Source organism: Melanerpes formicivorus, unplaced genomic scaffold, assembly GCF_026170545.1.
Source record: "Melanerpes formicivorus ecotype bairdi unplaced genomic scaffold, bMelFor1.0.p_v2 SCAF_25, whole genome shotgun sequence".
Taxonomy (NCBI): Eukaryota; Metazoa; Chordata; class Aves; order Piciformes; family Picidae; genus Melanerpes; species Melanerpes formicivorus.
In genome coordinates this window covers 8,739,402-8,759,598 of record NW_027142377.1, presented here as the reverse complement: position 1 = coordinate 8,759,598, position 20,197 = coordinate 8,739,402, and the positions used below count along the sequence as shown (strand labels likewise).

At 41.2% G+C, this 20,197-nt stretch overlaps 2 protein-coding genes across 5 annotated transcripts in view; one reads left to right on the top strand and one right to left on the bottom strand.

Annotated features, from left to right (window-relative positions):
• PUS10 (pseudouridine synthase 10) overlaps positions 1–9,343 on the bottom strand; it is a 31,977-nt gene extending 22,634 nt beyond the window's left edge. The window contains exons 1-4 of one of the 4 annotated variants that reach the window (XM_068153251.1): positions 9,327–9,343; positions 7,699–7,835; positions 5,899–6,162; positions 4,313–4,399 (exon numbers count right to left, since the gene is read on the bottom strand). In XM_068153251.1, the coding sequence (XP_068009352.1) occupies positions 4,313–4,399; positions 5,899–6,162; positions 7,699–7,824 (477 nt within the window). In that variant the 5' untranslated portion in view covers positions 7,825–7,835; positions 9,327–9,343. The other 3 variants (XM_068153248.1, XM_068153249.1, XM_068153250.1) reach the window with 3 other exon arrangements.
• An 86-nt stretch (positions 9,344–9,429) lies between these two features.
• On the top strand, positions 9,430–16,205 carry PEX13 (peroxisomal biogenesis factor 13). Its single transcript, XM_068153252.1, has 4 exons — positions 9,430–9,547; positions 11,746–12,440; positions 12,856–12,981; positions 13,483–16,205. The coding sequence occupies exons 1-4, from the start codon at positions 9,474–9,476 to the stop codon at positions 13,776–13,778; spliced, it is 1,191 nt and encodes a 396-aa protein (XP_068009353.1). The 5' UTR covers positions 9,430–9,473; the 3' UTR covers positions 13,779–16,205.
• The last annotated feature ends 3,992 nt before the right edge of the window (positions 16,206–20,197 follow it).

Below are 20,197 nucleotides of genomic sequence, written 5' to 3'. Positions count from 1 at the left end.
CATAGCAGTGAAAAACAAAGTGTCTAAAGACATGGTACACGAAAACTGATTTGACATAAACATTTTAAAAAGCCCCAAATCAGAATAAACAAATTCAATTACCATCCCTCACAGAAATGGGAAATGAAAGGACATAATTATATTGAAAAAAATTATTGCCCACTTTCAAGGAACTAATTCTAATTAAGAGGTCTGGAAACATGTATTGAAGAAGCATGTGATCATTTAATTGATATCAGAGGGAACCACATCATAGATCTCTTTTACATACTGATAGAGGAATGTAAATCAGAAAAAATGTTTATTCTCCTTTCTTTGGTCCATCTAAAAGAATGAAGGAATCCTAAAACAGTGCTAGAAACATTAGGGGCAAAGAAAGATGGCAGAGAGATGACACAAACTTTGTTAGATACACAGTACACAAAACTGCACATTACTGAATAAAATAAATACAGTTGTATCCGTGGAATCCTGTTTACTCAAATTCACTGTGATTCATTATCCTGCATATGTAGACAGTATGAATAAGATTGCTTCACAAAACACCATGAAGTATATTGTAATCCTGTTTGCATAACGACCTAGATGAAATCATAAATAAAAATACTTTCCAATTGAAATTCCTTGAACATAATTCTGAACTGGAGGATATGACAACCATAGGACTGAGTCTAGATTTGCATTTGACAAATGTCAATTTAAAGTCTCACATACCTTGATTTAAAGCAAATACAGGTTTGGTACTCAGTTGGGTGTCCAATCTCACTCCTTTCCCCTGTTATATGGGGGTACAGTTACAAAATAGAGAAACCTTCTGCATCTAAGTAGCTATGTTAAAATAAGACCACATGTCAAATTTCAACTCCTCTCTCTTGACTTCAACATTGAAAGATAATTGAAGAAATTACTTTCTCCCCCTTCAGTTTAGAGCAAACAACAGACAAGGGTTCTGTGGGCACGGAAACCCACAGATCCCAAATTCCAAATCACATTCAGCCACAGAGCCAGCCAAATTTCTCCTCTCCTATGCCTTCATTCCCCTGCTCTCCCCTCTCCCAGCTGCACGTGGAGCGAGGGATCAGATCCTTCTACTTCATAATTACTTTATGTTTGTGAAGCGGTTTGGAAATGAAAAATGCTCATTACAGAGCTCAAGCCTGCAGGGCAATGCTTAACAGCAAATATATTTCTGAAATATGCTATCTCAGGCACCATATTGATTACAAGCTGCAGGATATTATTCTAATGCTATCTGAGGGATCACAGTGGCAACAGTTGAAATACCATGTGCAATCCCAGCCACAGCATTTCTTCACTGCATTAGAGAAGAGCTTCAAGATGGGGAATTCCTTGATGAGGTGTACAGTCCTACAGGGAGTAATGACTACAGATGCTATTTGCATCAACGTCCTTGTAGCAAGTACCAGGATGATGGATCACAATTGAGACTCCAGACACAGCTAACAGTCAACCTTTTGAAGGGCATGACTCACTTCAGATTCTAATATAGTTGTCTGACATAAACTCGGGACTCTAGTATTTCTGATGTATTTTAATCAAATATCCTACTTGTGGAAAGAGGTGATAGCTTCTTTGCATTACAGATACAAACACTACGCAAACGTAAATTTTATGCCCCACTCCTCTTCAGCTCCTATTGTACATTTTAGACTTGGCAGGATGACAATTGTCATAATTAAATTAGTTGCAGGTAATATTAAAAGGCAGTTTCTGATTTTTTTTTTTGGTTACAAAAGCCAGAGAAAAACCTGTGTGTCATACAAAAGGTCAGTGGGACAGAGGCTGTCTTTGGGGTGTCCTTGAACAGTGCAGTTCAAAGAATTAAAACCAGAATTTACCAGAAGACCTCTTTTCAACACAAAGCATTTTGAGATATTTTAACATATTAATTGCTACTTTTCTGTAACAGTACAATAGGAACAGCTTTTACTGCTTTTACTGAAGTGTTAAATGGGTGGGTGGTAAATAAAGACCCATGATTCTAAGGAGGTTCTTTCTCCACCATCACCCTTTTTCACCCCCCCCCCCGGTTAGCACAGAGCTACACAAACAGCTGATTTAGCATTTGAGAAGTTTGAAGGGATTGAACAGAAGAGGAAGCAAGACCTTCCTAATGCAGACTTACTCCCAGACAAACAAAAACTGTTTCCAAAGAGAACAAGAGCCGGTTTTGCAGCTTCCTACTCCCTCATCTTACTCCCTCTATTCATTTCCAGACAAACACCACAACTTTTATTCCCTTGGTTATACCAAGCACTGCAGTACTGTTTGTTTGCTTGAACATAAGGCCAAGACACCTTTGCTGAAACAGATGGACAGGTTAAAAATTACATCTCATCCTTTTTATCAAACTAATAATTTATTGCACTTAGAAGACGTAGTTATTATAAAGACATAAATCTGGGTTTCTGCCAAATCCATTTGCCAAGTCAGTTTGCCCAGTCCACAGAGTCTCAGTATACTGTCATAATTTTAATCAGCAAGAGGAACTCTCTGAAGCAAAACATTTTTTTGGCTTCCTTCTACGGGCAAGACTGCCTGAAAATCAAAAAGAAACACTTGCCCTGCTTCTTCAGATCAGTGTGAACTAAAACTGCAATGCAATACCACCCTCTACCGAGGTATTCTGGCAAAGACCCATGAGGAGGGTGAGGAAGAATAGCAACATCACATTTTTCTTTCCTTGCCTCCATCCTTAAATTAGATATGCTACAGAGAAAAACCCAAACACAACAAAGAAAAAAACCCAGTTATTTCTGAACTAGATTAACTATGTAAGTCAAGCTAAAGATACATAATGAAAATGTATTAAGAGCCTGATAACATGGGAATTGCAGTTGGGACTCTAGCCAAAAGATTCTGTGCATCACTTTGGTATTTGCTCATTGAGAGTATAATGAATAGAGTAAGTGAGATCTCAGTAACAACTGGCAAACACAGACTGGAAATGGACAAGGCTTATCTATAGCACCTTAAAAATAAGAAGGCTTTTCTTTTCTTAAGCAGTTAAACTTACGCTGGGCATAAAGTTGGAGTAAGTTCGACCTACATTTGGAGTTTTACAGAGCATCACGGACACACACAGGTGCATCCATAAACTCACCTAGCCTGATAGAGGTTTTTTGACACATGATGACCATAAATTCAAATGGGAATAAGGGCAGTTCACCCAGAAAGAAAGCACAAAGCCTTTTTTCCTGGTATTATGTTACCAGCCACAGTGGCAGCTGAAGCAAACACACCAACTATGCTTAACTTCAGACAGCAAGCAAAAAAATCCTACATTCAAGAAGACTGAGAATTAGAATGTATGCTAGCACAAGACAGCTATTACGCTGGCATTTTGCCCAAGATGCCAGAACTAATGGTACAAATCAACACTAAAAGTGTAGTAGATTATTTACCAATCAAACTGTGCACGGTGAGAAAAGACCTCACCTCCAGTTTATATATAAATCCCAGGCACTTCTTTCTGCCATGTTTGCTTGATGCTTCTACTACCTCTTACCACAGCCAGTATCTATTGTAAAGATATACATGTTGCCCTTTACTTTTGCATCACTTTATATCAGAAAGCAGGGGAACATGATAAAACGTCTTACAACTAAGCAAAAACTGTCACTTCATTAAGTTATATTATACTTAATATTCTCCCTCATTTAAAATAAAATAGTTACCAGGATTCTACAGTGCTCTGTATTATCATTCTCCTCCTTAACTAAATTGCCAAAATGTAAACAATTCAAGTTTGATTAAAATTGCCTATATAAGGATCATTAGTTTCAGAAATCCAGACTGTATAAATGGTAGTTTTACAAATCTAGACTTTCAACAGTGCCCAAGACAGGTGACTATTAAAATGTCCATTAAAATGCTGAACAGTTAAGGACTTTCTTCAAATTCCTTCATTTGTATTCTGCACCACCATTTATTTCAGGAAAGGCACCAGCTGTGCAGTTCCTTCTCCGGGAAGAGTCACAAAGCAGAGCTGGCATCTGTACCAAAGGGAACAATACACCAAGGAGTTTAAAAAACTCTTGTTAGATTTTCAGATGCAAAGTAACTCCTGGGCTAACTGAAAACTGAAGCAACTCAGACACTTTATTAATTAAAATAATACTCACCAATAAGGAAGAGGAGAGCAGACTTTGCTTCTGGCATGTGGTTTTTGGTTTTGGTTTGGTTTTTAAGCAATAGCAATTAAAAATCAAATCACCTCCAGCCTATACATTCCTTAGTTACTTTCTTTAATACACATTCATGTTATGAAGAAGTATCTGTAAACACTTACCTCCCTAACAGACAGCTGTGGTGGTAGTGACACAGAAAACACAAAACTAGTGAACTGGTAGTTGGCAGAACTAACCTTTTGGCACACCTGTAAGAGAAGGACTTTAATATTAAACCACAGCAATGGAACTGAGTTGATAATCTTTTAGGATTTAGGTGTCCAACATACAAACCAGAGTAATCTCTTACAACTTATTGGAACATAAGCTTTTTTGTTCTGTTGAAAGACTTTACTAACAAACTCTATTCTTTTTGCTATGAAACAGCCAAAATCGGTATTTTAAGGCTAAGAGCAATTGCATATAGAAATCACAACATGACAAAATCATACCACAGTGACCAATGTCTAGACCAACTGACTCAGAATGTCTTTTTTCATGGCAGTGATACAATTCTATGATAATAAAAATGTTTAAGATCCTGGGATAATACAGGGGCAAACAGGTATCCACAGTATAATTTATGATCACTTTTCATCACAAAAAAGTCGTCTCTGTCACTGGAAACCAAGTGAGAACCCAAACATACATCAAAGATTTTAAAACAGGCAAATGAGAGCTGATGGCTAGATGCCCCTACTGTATGTAAGCTTAAACACACATGAAGTGGTCCAAAATATCAGTGATTTAAGTGAATGTTAAACATGAATGCTGAATTTTCAAGGTGAAGTCAATCTCAGATATGCAAATCTCCTTATAAATTAATCAGGTTTTGGGGTGTCTTAACAAATGCTGTCACATGCTCCATTGCTACTCAAGAAAGCAACTCTGAAATAAGTCTTAGAAGTGGATTCTGTAGAAAGATATATATTCTGCCAATGGAAACAAAAAAAAAAGAAACATCATGCACTGCAACAAAAACTATATACTATGCTTTCTGTTTAGTTCCATTTCTAGATATATCCACATTGTTAAACCAAATTCTTCTCTACTAAAGCTCTGCTAACCATCTCAAAAGCAGGCATGGTTTATCTATCCAATATTTCTGCTTGTCACCTAAGCCATTTTATTGCTCTGAGATGATGTTTTCAACACTCATTATGGCCATATTCTCTCCTGAATTCTCCATTATCTACATTCTGTTGTATCACCCAAACATTTTCATCCTCTTGTGGTTTTCTAAATAGTAGTACTCATGCTATATTAGGAACATGTAGTTAAGCTGAAGAGCACAGCAGTTGATGCCACCTAAATTTCTCTTCATGTAAGAAAAGTGAAGAGAGGTCATCATTTACTGTGAGGTTTTCCCTGTAACCTAAACAGCTGAACTTCAGGTTATCTTCTGAAATCATGTCAGAATGTTTCTTAGGAGGTCATTCCATTGCATCTGCAGTGGTTATATTATGATATAATGGGCAAAATACAGTCACACCAACAAATTGTATTTCCCAAGTGTATGAGAGAGATGCACACATTGTTGACAAGCAGTTCATAGCTGAATGGCACCATCTACAAGTCAAATATTCAAAACAGGTTTCCACTGTTTTTTTTCCTCAGTTAACTGTATCAAGTTCCTAATCACCAGCTCTATACTGTATGCCCCAACATACCCAAGCTCCAGAAAAAGTACATAAGAGCAGGTATTTACCCTTTTAACAAAGTCAGTCTCACAGAAATCCTGGAGAACTCCCAAGCACACATTGCAAACCTTCACAGCCAAGTTCTCCACTGCAGTATTTTCATCATTAACCAAAGGAATCTGATGGAGAGCTCCATTGTGGTTTGGATCATCAGGCCCTTCTGTGTGTTCAAGTCTGACTCTCTTACAAGGTGGATCGACTACATCAAAACAATCTCTATCTTCTTTCCCTTGGTTATTTTTCAGAAATTCTTCTAAATCCTTCATCAAATCCTAATATAAACAGAGGAATCATATTGTTGGTTTTGACTCTTTTCTCCAATGTTGTAGCAAATGCTTACTAACACAGTTCTAAAAGGCAGGACCATTCCAGTTCAGCCTTAGTGCATGGCAACTAAGAGCTCGGACTTTGTACCAAAAGACACAATACAAAAGCCCCAATCTGCATTTCTCTCAGTATGCTAGCCAGAGAAATTGCATTCTCCTGAATAGACTTTTTATCATCCAAGAATGAACACATTTTATAGACCTGATTTGCAGAAATGCATTTATCTTTGGCCCCATGACTATCAAATGAAAATAGATGTTTATTGCCTTTTTGTCATTTAGATTATGTTAGAATTTAATACCTCCAACTCCATTAGCCCAGATGACTAGGAAGAGAATTGGCTAGTAAAAGAAAATGAGAGCAGATTCAGGTGAGGGTGAAATTAAATACACAGAGGAAGAACTCCATATTCAGAGAGAAGCCTACAAAAATTAAAGGATGTGCTGGTGAGGAGGGAATTACCTGCATACTTCTGAATTTTAGGAAGGATGAGAGAAAGAGGCAACACAGTTCAGAAAGAAAGGTTTTTGAAAAGGTCTTCAGTAACAAAGACAGTAGTTATGGTGTCTTTTTTACTGAAGAAAAAGAAAACTCCAAAGAAAACTAGGTAGGGATGCAAAAGAATAAAAAATGGCATCTAGAATGAACACTCTTCAAGTGATTGATAGAAAATGGAAAAGGACAAGGAAGAAAAAAGTTAAAAATGAATTATGGAGAGTCTAAACTTGGACAAAGCTAAAACAATCAAGACAGACATGAAAAGTTGCAAGTGTAAAGACATGGGATTAGGTCACATAAATGGAGATGTTTACTTGGCCTACACGATGAAAGAGATCTCAAAGAACCAATACGGAGGAGGCACAAAGAGCCAAAAGCAAGTTGAGGATTGTCAAATATAAGTCAAAGGCAAGAATGATTGTGCACAGTTAAGAATAATGTGAAGAGTACTGAATTTCAGCACTAAGGTCTGCTACAAAGAATGTAATAACACAGTGTTTGACCAATTGAAAAGGAACCTTATTCTGTGCTCAGCAATCCTTCTGTTACATCGCTCTACTAATTCTACTGAAAGAAGGATGCATGAGGCAAAAAAGTTCGGAGCATAGATGCTTTCCCCCCTGCATCAGCTGCATTAAAGGAAAAAGAACAGAGGGAACGGTCATATCTGGTCTGCTTCAAAAGTGCTAGAGCCATGCTCTGCAGAAGCTAATGTGCCCTGAGTTCTGGTGTTTTAAGGGAATACATAGCAACTTTCACAGCCAAGCTTAACATTTAACCCACAGCAATTGTTACATTCTGATTCTTGTCATTTCTCAGAATTACACAGTGTAGCAGCAGCCATTTTTCATAACTTGCTACAAAGCATTCTCCCCTGAGGCCAAGAGGACAAGACCATAACCAACCACCTTCTCTTCCAAAGTAGCACAAAGAACACTGCATTCCTATGTTCACACATTCTAATTAGGAATATGAAGAACAACCCTGTATGGATGCCTATAAAGTGTCTGGGATCCCACGCGGCAGAACCTCAAAATACACCGTGGGCAAGTGCCAGTGCTCAGTAACAGCTGAACAATCGGTCTGTCCTTTTCTGTTAGTGAAGACATGCTGGACAATTCTAAAATTAAAAACAAAAAGAATATAAAAACACCATTCAGCAACTGAAAAATAAAAGGACTCACTTAACTATATCACATTTAGAATCACTGCTTGGTTTTTTTTTTCCTTTCCCCTGTAGGAAAAGTTTAGGATACACATTTATCTTAAATCAAAGGCACAACAGAACCAAAAGACCAACCCAGAAAGACCACTGACTTGGGGAAAAGTTTCTATGCTTCCTAGAAAAACCTGAAGTCAAGAGTTCTGACAAAGCTATGCTGAGCTCTTAACCACTCCAGTCACCCAGAGCAGGGATAAACAGCTGTCACAGGAAAACATGTGTGCAGGGTATATACCTCTGCCTCCAGTTATTTCTGGTTTGGGGAATTAATTTGATCTACTGTCATTTGTCTGTTGCTAACAAATCTTTCCTCTCATCTTCTGGTGTCTCTGAAATTCTTTTGCCTCCACATCCTTTGGCAAGGAATTCCACATCACCTAGTGATGAATGTACCACAAAATTTTGTTTTTAACATGGATCCTAGAAGCAATATTTGATATCCTCATAGGTTTTGCATTGCAGGAGGTGGCACAGAGGCAGGATGTATCAGCATTTTCACACCAGCCACAATGTCACATCTCTCACGTCTCATCCTAGTCAGGAGTACCTTGCATAGAAATATCTCAACCATGGAAAACTTTCATAAGATGGATGGGAGAGGTTTTAATTCAATTATTTTTGTTTCTGATTCTGATTCTTTAAACTGCAAAACCGACTACACAGAGAACGTCAAACCTCCTTTTAAAAAGAAAAAAAAAATAATCCCAAACACACTGTTACATAGGTAACTGTTAGCTCGACTCAGCTTCATGAGAGTTAAAATATGGCCACAATGCCGTTTAATCGTCTGAACCAAGAGATTTAAGAAGAAAAAGCCCACTCAGAAGCTTCTGATGAAACCCAGAGGCGGACTGAACGCCGCCGCCGAACAGCAGCATCAGGGCCTGGCAGTCACCGGTCCCCATGGAAGCCGCTCCCCCAGCCGACACCCGGGACCTCACACCTCTCCCACCACCGCAGCCCCCGCGACACAACAGGAGGGTCGCGTTAGCCCAGCCCTGAGCGGCCCAGCAGCTCAAGGGGAAGCTCAGCACCACCGCTCCCAGCCCGGCGCCTCAGATCTCCAGGAGGCGGCAAGCGCCCATAGCTCCCGTCCCCACACGAGTGCGCGCCCCGCGCCTTAGAACCGCTACAGCTCCTCCCCGGCTAAACCGGGGTCGGGGGGGCGGGAATCGGGACAGCACGGCAGCGGGCCGTCCTCCCTTAGGAAGGCCGAAGGAGACGCAAACGGGCTCCTAGAAGCCGCCGCCCCCCTGCCCAGTGCGCTCCCCAGGGAGCCACGACTACCTCACAGCAGCTCCACGCGGGGCCTTGCCCCGCTCTCCCGGGTGCGCCACCGGAGCCGGCACAGGCTTGTGCAGAGGCAGGCAGAGTGTATCGCTGGGTTACCGTGGCAAGAAGCCCTGCCCCGCCGGCGGCTGGTGAATAGCTCGGCGCTCTCGCGGTTGTGTCTGCCGGTGGGCGGGCGAGCGGAGGAGCGCGGCGCGGCGGGCCGGGGCGGGTCGGGGGCAGAGTGGGGCCCGCAGCGCGGCGGACATGGCGTCGCAGCCGCCGCCTCCTAAGCCCTGGGAGAACCGGCGGCTGGCGGGTACCGTGGCGCCGGCCTTCCAGTAAGTGCGTGCGCCGACCTTCGGGTCTCTAACTGTGGCTTTTGGGTGTTCGCCCCGCTCCGAGCGGCAGCGCCTCTCCTGCCTGGGCCTCCCGCCTTGGCCTTCGCCCCTTCAGGGGAGCTCAAAGGTCGGGCCCAGCCAGGCAGTGTTTTAGCAAGCTAGTGGCTGAGCAGAACTGGAGGGGGGTTCAGTTATCTGCTGAGGTAAACACCTCAGCAGATAAACAGCGGTCGTTCGCCCTGATTTGATGAGGGTTGTGTGCCAGAGAGGAAAGGATCATTGTTAGAGATTCCTCATCAGGGAGTGGGAGGCTCATGCAATGCACTGGTTGCAAACCGTGTTTGTGCCTTTGGAAAGCTGCATGTTTACTGTGAAGGTAAAGCTGTACATGTTGCCACGAGTGGACAGTGTGGACGCCCGTTCCTGGGGATTATATAGTATGCATATATATGTGAATTAAATATGTGTGAGTGTGTGCATGCCTGTCTAGGCGTGGAGAAGCCGCGTACAATCCCCAGGAACTGGAAAAGATGCGTCTCTACCTTACTGTCTTTTTGTCACCCAGCAGTCTGAGTCTTTCCAGAAAACCCAACCTGCTCACAGGGAAGGATGTGATATGGAAAGTGTTTGCAAAATCCTTCTTTTTTATCAGAAATCAAGGAGGGCTTGGTGATTGAAGATTGGTCTTGTTTTGCATTTGGTGCTAGTGTTTGCAATTAGAGTTATCTGAAACTGGGCAAAAGGTTAGGCTGAGACTAAAACACTGGACAGAATCTTTGCTGCTTTCACTGCAAGCTGAAGCTTGCTGAGCAGAACATTCCATGTTAATTTTTCTTGGTAGGGTTATCTAACTTATTTTGCAGTGCTTCAAGCAGCTTTAAAGGTGGGGACTTCTGGGGAGGGGACTGCGGTGTGGCTTAATAAGTTATAATACCTCTGGGTTTTGTAATACCAACTTATTTTTGCTTCTATTTTTAACAGCTGAGAGAGTGAAAGTCTACAACAGACAAAACAAACAGTGTAGAGATATAAATATTATTATTTGCTGTGGAAACCTGTTAGATTTGCTGAGAGGAAATTGTCCCCTGCCTTATACGGAAATAGCATAGCAAGCATGCTTCACACTGAAAGCAATGCAGAAGACAGCAGCTCCCTAGCAATTCAAACCTGACTTTTTTTAATAGCTTTTTTTTCTGTGAAGTTAATGGACTACAGAAGTGGGAAGTCATGGGATGAAGCGGTAGACACAGGAAATGGTCAAAACATTTGACTTTTAGGATGATAATGTGGCAAAAGCAAAAGTTGGACAGCTGCTTGGCAGAGATTAAATCCCAGTGTAGTACTTGCAGCCTTATTGTGAAGGGCATAGGTAAAATTACTTAAATTTACAGGCATGAAAAGAATAAAAGTTTGTTAAATTAAAAAAAAAAAGACTCATAATACTGCTGTTCCAACAGTTAACAGTAATAGATTCAATCTTTTGACATGCTGCACAAAGGTAATTTGATAGTTGCAGGTGTAAGATGGGGAAGTTGGGGGATCCAAAACCCTTTCATGTGTTGCATAATTCCTTGAATTCTCAATTACATCATGTTGCACTTTTCTTTGAGGGTGGATTCAAAGGAGTTTTGAAATTTTCTTCCTGCTGTATCACTGGCTTACTGTATAAAAGAGCTGAGAACAAATATTGGAAATAAAGCTTTCAGGTTGAAAATTTCATAAATATTCTTGGCAGTACATAGGCTTCTGTGTGAGAGAGATGACCTAGGTGTTAATGGCATCAGGTTTGATGGATTGAGATTGAGTATTTCACACTTTCATAGTCATGGATGAAGTACACAAGGTGCATGCCTCAAATATGCTGCAGTTCCACATTTACACCAAATATCTCATTATGGTGGGTTTTTTTGTTTTGGTGTGAGGTTCTTGTTTGGTTGGTTGGTTTGTTTTTTCTCTTTTTCCTTTTGCTTATTTTTATTTGTTTGTCTGTTTGTTTTTACCTCTGAAAGACCTGTATTTCCTGATGGGAATTTGACCTTCCCACAAATGATGTACAGTGTACAGAGTGTTTTGCTACTGGGTTCCCTACCCTAGCACTGCTGAAACATGCTGTATTTATGTATTTAACTAAGAGCTCTGGGGAAATGAAGATACAGACTTGCTTTGAGTACTGATCTTGTTTGTCTCAATTTATTTAGGTCTGCTGACTTGGGTGATAACCTGCTGACCAGGCCTGGACAACCCACAGCCACTCGAATACCTCCACCTATTTTGCCAAGACCATCACAGCAAACAGGAAGCAGTAGTCTGAGCACTTTCAGGCCAGCATATACTAGTTCCTTTTCTCCAGGCTATGGTTCATATGGAACCTCTTTTTATGGAAGCTATAGTCCTTACAGTTACGGATATGGTGGTTTGGGTTATAATCGCTTCCGTGCAGATGATATTCCTCCCAGCAGGTTTGTTCAGCAGGCTGAAGAGAACAGCAGAGGCGCATTCCAGTCCATTGAAAGTATTGTGCATGCCTTTGCCTCTGTCAGCATGATGATGGATGCTACCTTTTCAGCTGTGTACAACAGTTTCAGAGCTGTGTTGGATGTAGCCAATCACTTCTCCCGCCTGAAAGTACACTTCACAAAGGTGTTTTCAGCTTTTGCTTTAGTGAGAACTATAAGATATCTCTACCAACGTTTGCAGCGATTACTAGGTCTGCGGAAGAGCTCTGAGAATGAGGATTTGTGGGCTGAAAGTGAGGGGACAGTAGCTCGTGTCGGCCTTGACGACAAGGCTAACTCGGCAAAATCCTGGCCCATTTTCCTGTTCTTTGCTGTTATCATGGGAGGTCCCTATCTGATTTGGAAGCTGCTTTCTACGTACAGTGACGAAGAAACAGGTAAAGATGATCTGCAGCACGAGAGAAGTGAGGAATATGTTGTTCCTTTCGTTACTGTGTATAGCAGTTAATCTAATAATGAAGTAATGTGTAAGTTAAAAGATTCTGGGGTGCAATACTGAATTTTAGGCATGTGATGCAAGCAACGACCTGTTTAAGTAGCTTGTTGAGTTTCATAGTTGAGTTAAAAGGCAGTTGTGTAGTAAACTTAGTGTGATTCCAAAATCACAATTCCTTCCCATTAGATGTGGCATTTGTTGCAGGGGGCAAAGTATTGTCTGGATTGACTCAGCAAATCCTGCTTTGTTTATTTCTCTGTTGAAATTAAGTGATTTCTTAGTTTTCCTTTAAAAAAGATCAACCAGGAAACTTCATATGCAAAGCAAAGAAACTTCTGATTTCTTTTTGGAAACAGTATCCAGTAACTGGGCGAGTGGAGAAGATGATCATGTAGTTGGAAGAGCAGAATATGATTTCAATGCTCTCTCAGAAGAAGAAATTTCTTTCCGTGCTGGTGACATGCTAAAATTAGCACCCAAAGGTACCCTTCTAGTTTTGTATTTATTTTCCCTTCACATGTGAAGTAAATCATACTGTGAAAACCTGAAAATGAAAACAAAAAAAATACCACCTTAATTGACCAAACTCCTCATCCACACTGACTTTTTTTTCCCTGTCTTTCACTCTACTAAAACTTATGGAGTAGTTTTACTCAATTTCCTTAAGGTGTGACAGCCTAAAGTGACTCAGGGTGTAATTTGTGGTTATTCTTAGGGTTACCTTTTTGTCTCCTGTGCTGTACAACTGTGAAGATCCCGAAGCATTTGCAGTATGGTGGTGTCACGAATTTCAGAACGACCTGCACTTCACCTTACACCTTAGCTTACCTCCCCAGTGTAGACCCTAGTCACTTCTCTCTCGCGATTTGTGTTTGCCTTTAATCACAGAGTTTTTTTTCTCTGCGTGATGAGCTCTTGTGTTATCTACTGCAGCATATTTTGAATTGCTTTGTAATTTGATGCATTTGCCTTTTCTCCTTCAGAGCAACAACCCAAGATCCGTGGTTGGCTTTTGGCTAGTTATGATGGCCAAACAACAGGACTTGTGCCAGCTAATTACATTAAAATCCTGGGCAGAAGAAGAGGTAGGAAAACAGCAGACCTGGAAAGGATTACAGAGCAACGACCAGCCTTTTCCAGCACATCTGTTAGAGGATCCACTGCTACTGTGACTTTAGAGGAGCAGGAAGCTGCTTTTAATTCTGCTTTTGCTGAAAGTAATAAAGTTCCTGTTGCAGCTGACTCCACTGTGGTCAGTGGAGAGAAGCAGGAGCTCTGACGCACTTTCATCAATAACGCACCTGAGCTGTGCTTTATTGATAACGTTTTTTAAAAAATCTAGGATTTGTTGAAATTCTCTTTGTAGTGTAGCACTGATGGATCTGTACCAGTTATTGTTGCTACTGACTGTTGAAGGGATGGATAAATGATTGCTCAAATTTGTAGTATTTATTTTTGACTCGTCTAAGGCTGTACATTAGTGGTTCTACCCAACCACCTGGTAGCAACTTAGTTCTTGAGACAGGAGTATTGCTGGCCTATTCTTGTTGAGACAAGCTGTTGGTAAATAATAATAATACCCAGTGTTCACTGAAATGTCATTTTGACAAGAGGCCTCTTCAATATATGTGCAAATGGTATGCTGCCCTCCAATAGTAGATAATGAAGTAATAGTAACAGTGCATTGTTTCCCTCTGAAAGGAGGGAGAATTACAAGAGATTTAGGTGACACAATAGAATGATTGGAAGTTGGAAATCCTTGCTTCTCCTAAGAAGCAGGGCTGTTGTCATATAGTCCTGAGCCCATAGGAAAAAAGGATTTGTGAGAAAGGGAGAAGTAAAGTTTACAAACAAAGAGCAATGAGGCTTCAGCAGTAGCTCCAAACAATTCTGTTTTCTTTATTGAACATTAAAATAAAGGGTATCCTGCAGTCGGGCACTTTCCAGCACATTTAGTTGTTGTTACTCCCTTTTGACTTTGCATCAATCCTAGCCATTATGTGTTGTAACCTCTAAACTGCCTATCAATAATCTTATTAACTACCATCAGCATCTCAATTTATCTCTGTTCTTTATTGTTTTTATATGAATGTCAAAATACCTATCTTGCCTTTTAGTGCAGTAGGAAAGCATTGGATTGGGGGCAAATTTAATGTAATCCCAGTGGCAAAGGTAATACTACTCACTTAACTTGTCTCAGTTAGCTAAGGTGATGGAGTTATAGAGTCATAGAATCAGTAAGGTTAGACAAGACCTCAGAGTTCATCAAGTCCAACCTATCACCCAACACCTCATGACTAACTAAACCATGGCTTCAAGTGCCACATCCAATCCCTTTATGAACACCTCCAGCGATGGTGACTCCAACACCTCCCTGGGCAGCCCATTGGCCAATGGCCAGTCACTCCTGTGAAGAATGTTCTTCTCACCTCGAGCCTAAACTTCCCCTGGCACAACTTGAGACTGTGTCCTCTTGTTCTGGTGCTGCTTGCCTGGGAGAAGAGACCAACTCCCACCTGGCTACAGCCTCCTTTCTGGTAGTTGTAGACAGCAATAAGATCTCCCCTGTGACTCCTCATGGCTAAACAACCCAAGGTCCCTCAGCCTCTCCTCGTAGGGCTTGTGCTTGAGACCTCTCGACAGCCTCGTTGCCCTTCTCTGGACACATTCAAGTGTCTCAGTGTCCTCAGACTGAGGGGCCCAGAACTGGACACAGCACTCAAGGTGTGGCCTAACCAGTGCTGAGTACAGGGGCAGAATGACTTCCCTGCTCCTGCTGACCACACTATTCCTAATGCAGGCCAGGATGGCATTGGCCTTCTTGGCCACCTGGGCACACTGCTGGCTCATGTTTAGCCAGCTGTTAATCAGTACCCCCAGGTCCCTATCTGCCTGGCTGCTCTGCAGCCACTCCAGCCCCAGCCTGTAGCGCTGCATGGGGTTGTTGTGACCAAAGTGCAGGACCTGACACTTGGACTTGTTGAATGAATGCCATCATGTTGGACTCTGCCCATCTGTCCAGCCTGTCAAGGTCCCTCTGGAGAGCCTTTCTACCCTCTAACAGATCAACACCTGCTCCCAACTTGGTGTTGTCTGCAAACTTAGTAATGGTGGACTCAATCCCTTCATCCAGATCATCAATAAAGATATTGAACAGCATGGGGCCCAGCACTGATCCCTGGGGAACACCACTAGTGACTGGCTGCCAGCTGGATGTGGCACCATTCACCACTACTCTCTGGGTTTGGCCTCCCAGCCAATTCCTAACCCAGCGCAGAGTGCTGCTGTCCAAGCCACGGGCTGACAGCTTGGTCTGGAATGCTGCCTTTTGAGTGGTTTTCCATCAGCCCATAAAATTTGAGGGCTTTGGTTTTTCAAAAGCCATAAAAACATTAAAACTGTTCAAAGTATTTAGTATTTTCTTCGTATTGGTGTTTGAAAATTCTGAATTGAAATGTAAGGGTTTTGGGGGGAGGTTGGGTAGGGTTTTTTGTTTGGGCTTTTTGGCAGTTTTATGTTGTTAGGAGGTTTGGGGTTTTTTTTTATTTGGGGAGGGTTGTTTGGGGGTTTTGTTGTTTTGGTTTTTTTTTTAATGGAGCAAAGATAATTAAACTTTTTTTCCTTGTAGTATATATGTACAATATGTTGAGCATCTGAAGGTTAGAGTGATGGATAAAGTAACTAAAGCTTGTTTTGATCATTAAAATAGTTTTTATTCTTTTATTTTAGAGGTACTCAGAAGTATTAGTAAAAGGTAGGACACGTGCCTTTGCTTAACTGATCCAGTAATTTCATTTTGTTTCTACAGAGATCTTCAACCACTGTCCTGTGTTAGCAAAGGTTAAAGTATTTATACTTTAATTGCATTTGCTGGTCTTCAGTTCTTAAAATTCTGTTCACCACAACAAAACTGACAAGAAAAATAGAAGTGAGCACAGTTATATTCATGTGGCTGAAAAGATAAATGTCTGTTGTTGACAGAGCAAGAACTGAAATAGTTGTGTTTGTGTATTCAGACGTGGTGCAGAGAATAATTTCTGCTGAGTTGTTAGATCTGCAAGCACTGAGGAAAAGGAAAGATTAGTTAAAGGGCAAATGAGAAATTTGAAACTAGGCTCACTAGGTTTAAAACAGATACAGTTTCCCTGTCTACCAGGGCATTGAGGAAAATTATCTGTATTTGGAAATGACATCTGTTGTTGAAATAAAAGTAGCAGACAATCCTGAAATATAAAGTATATATAAAGTATAGAAAGGAAGAAGCTATGTGGGGGGTGGGGTATCGAATGTACAGTTCTACTTAGAGTGTGTGTTCCCGGAGGGAATTAATTTACTGCTCTGAGATTTAATTAATGCACTGTCAGCCTCTCTTGTGTCAGTGGCAGATTTCAATCAGAGGAAGGGTCTTTAAAATAAGTTAATAAATAAACCCCATTCTGTAGAGTATCCATTCGAGAGTGGTGAAACCCTGGAATGGGTTGTCCAGGGAAGTGGTCGAGGCCCCGTCCCTGGGGGTGTTTAAGAGCAGGCTGGATGAGGCTCTGGCCAGCCTGATCTAGTGTGGGGTGTCCCTGCCCATGGCAGGGGGGTTGGAACTAGATGATCCTTGTGGTCCCTTCCAACCCTGAATGAAACTATGAAACTATAAGTAAACTGCTCTTTTCCAGCTCAGAACAAGTTGGGATGACAATGCTATAATGTTTGTTAGGAATCTTTAAATCTTACTAACTTTTAGAAGGATGACTTTTATTTCATGATTTTGAAAACAACTCTTTTATTAGGAAGATAGGCTATTAATAATTTAATCAACTTGTCTTTATAGTAGTTTGACTTACTCTACCAATTGCTGTCATGACTACATCTGCTAAATCTTGACAAGACTTTTGATCCATTCAGTCTTGTGATTAATGGGGAAAATAGGCTCTGAGGAAATTAAATTATTTAACTCATAATTAATTGTACCAATTGCAGAAGCATGTTAGGATGTGTTGGAGTAAAATAAATACCATGCTTCTAAGATTTTGATTTTTTAATGCACAACCTAGCATAAGGAAAAAAGTGAGTTATACAGTTTTATTGTCTGTGTTTCTGCCTGTATGTCAGACTACAGGAAAATCCACAAACACCTCAAAGAATGCAGATCGAAAAAGGGAGGCCGGATGATAGGCTGCTCAAGTCTTGCCCAACTTCAGATAGGTGAGCAGACTACAAAGAGCAGTTCTGGCTGCACCAGGAGTGTGTAGAAGAGGAGATCAGAAAATAACAGGCAGTTGAAATATTGCTAAACAGGCATTAGACAACTGACTTATTTTAAGGTCTGTACCTAAGTTATGTTACTCTTTGAAATTCTTTTGTGTTCTCCTCCTCCTTTACGCTGCCCTGGTGAGGCCACATCTGGAGTACTGGGTCCAGTTCTAGGCTCCCCAGTTCCAGAGAGACTGGGAAGTACTGCAGAGTCCAGCAGTGGGCTACAAAGATGCTGAGAGGAGTGGAGCATCTCTCTGATGAGGAAAGGCTGAGAGACCAGGGCTGTTTAGCCTGGAAAAGACCGAGAGGGGATCTTACCAATGCTTACCAGTATCTAAAGGGTGGGGGTCAAGTGGATGGAGCCAGTCTGTTTCCAGTGGTGCCCAGTGATAGGACATGGGGAAACAGGCACAAACTATAGCACAGGGTATTCCACCTAACCACAGCATAAATCTTTCCTGTGAGGGTGCTGAAGCACTGGACCAGGATGCCCAGGGAGGATGTGGAGTCTCCTCTGGAGGCACTCCAAACTCACCTGTATGTGATCTTGGGCAATGTGCTCTAGCTGACTCTGCTTTAGCAGGGGAGTTGGACTAGATGATAGCCAGAGGTCCCTTCCAACCCCTACCATTTGAGGATTCTGGCTTACATCCTATACCAGACCCGGAAGTCTGTAACAGGTCTGTGACATTTGTTTATATAAGGCTTTAGTTCAATCTAACTTTAATCTTACTGATACTGTTCATTATACCAACCATTTTATGTTTGAATACAGTCTGAACTAATAACAGGCCAGTTCTGACTGGTGCTTTAGGTGCTGGCAGTACATGGACATGCACATATTCAAAGCTTTGTTCAGATCTCTAAACAATAAATATAATTCTCTAGTAGAACTTAAAATTACCTGCTTCTTTTGCACAGGTTCAAAAAACTCTTCTGTGGAACTAGACGGCATCTGAGCTAGTAAGATTGTTTTGACTGATTTGGTGATAGTGACATTTACTAATGAGGTAAATACAAAGAAAATACAGTTTCTTATAAATCTTATAAATCTGTTTGCAATTAAATTTTTCCTGAAGAGAGGTAAACTCAGAAGCCAAAAGAGTGATTTTCTTGATGCACTACAGTAGACATACTCTTGTCCATAATGGTAGTGGAACTGTACTTATTTTACAGAACATAGATAACACAAAAGCATATGGCTTAATTTGCTCCTTCCTGTTTGTTTATCCATGGAGGTGTGACTGCATGTGGGGATTGGCAAACATTTTTGACCTATAATGGCAAATAGTAATTGCATGTGTCCACTTGTATCTTTGGATTGGTTCCTGTGCAGATGGATTTGAGGCAGGCTTGGGATGATAAATTGCCGGCTACATGCTGTGGCCAAACCAAACCCAGCCTTCAAGCAGCTGGATAATCTCTTCTTGAAACAAACGTAATTGTGTAACTGGTTTAACTAGTAACAGGCATGATATCAATGTGAGGCACTCCTGGGGCTCTTACCTACAGTTTTTAATGCTACTTTAAGATACTAAAGTTCCCTAAATTTCATAATACTGGCAAAAATGTAAGACTCAAGCAGATTATGCTTACTACTTATGCTGTTGGAGGTTATCTTTACTGATATTTTTAGAAAGAAAAAGGCTTGAAATGCCCAAAGCTAGTTCTACTACCTTTGAGTTGCCCAGAACTGGACAGGCATAGTCTCTTGACTGTCAAATAAGTAAAATTTGAGATACTGGGTTTTCTCCCCTTCAATTACTGATATTACTATTTTTTTTTCTTATGAACAAAAATTAAAACGAGAGACAATTTCTTCTTAACAGCACAAATTCTGTTTCATAGCAAACTTCAATTCATAGTGTCATAATAAAATATAGCACTATTGCAGCATTAGCTTATTCTAAGGATTGCTCTGAAACACTATGAAAGCTGTGATTTAGAAGTTCCATGGTTGCTTTTATAGTTACAAGTGGATTGAATATTCAGAGCTGCTGAAAGCTTGGGAAAAGCGGAAATTAAGGCACCTGTCTTCAATCAGCATCTTTTTGTGGGTGTGATGCAGTCTTTACTAGAGTGTTTTAAGACATAGTCTTAACTAATTTTCTGTGCTTGCCTGGTGAGACTAGTATCTGATGCATTGTTTTGAAAAGTGGTAAGTACTGGATGTGCTAGGGCTGCCCACCTTTCCCCCTCACATTCCCGTTTTTGCATAGGGGGACATAAACCTGGACTTTAACTGAAAAAGTAGCGTCACTGTTGTGCCCGTGGCATGAGGTACTCCTCAAAAGCCTGAGCTGGGCTGGCTGTAGGCGCAGCCAGCAGGGCTTGGCTTGCCGTCGCACTGAGCTAGGGAGAATGAACGTGAAGTGTGAGGCCACCAGGGGGAACCCTGTCTGTCGGGACTGAAGCGCGGGCGAAGGCCGGGTTGCGTCACCGTTTCGTGAC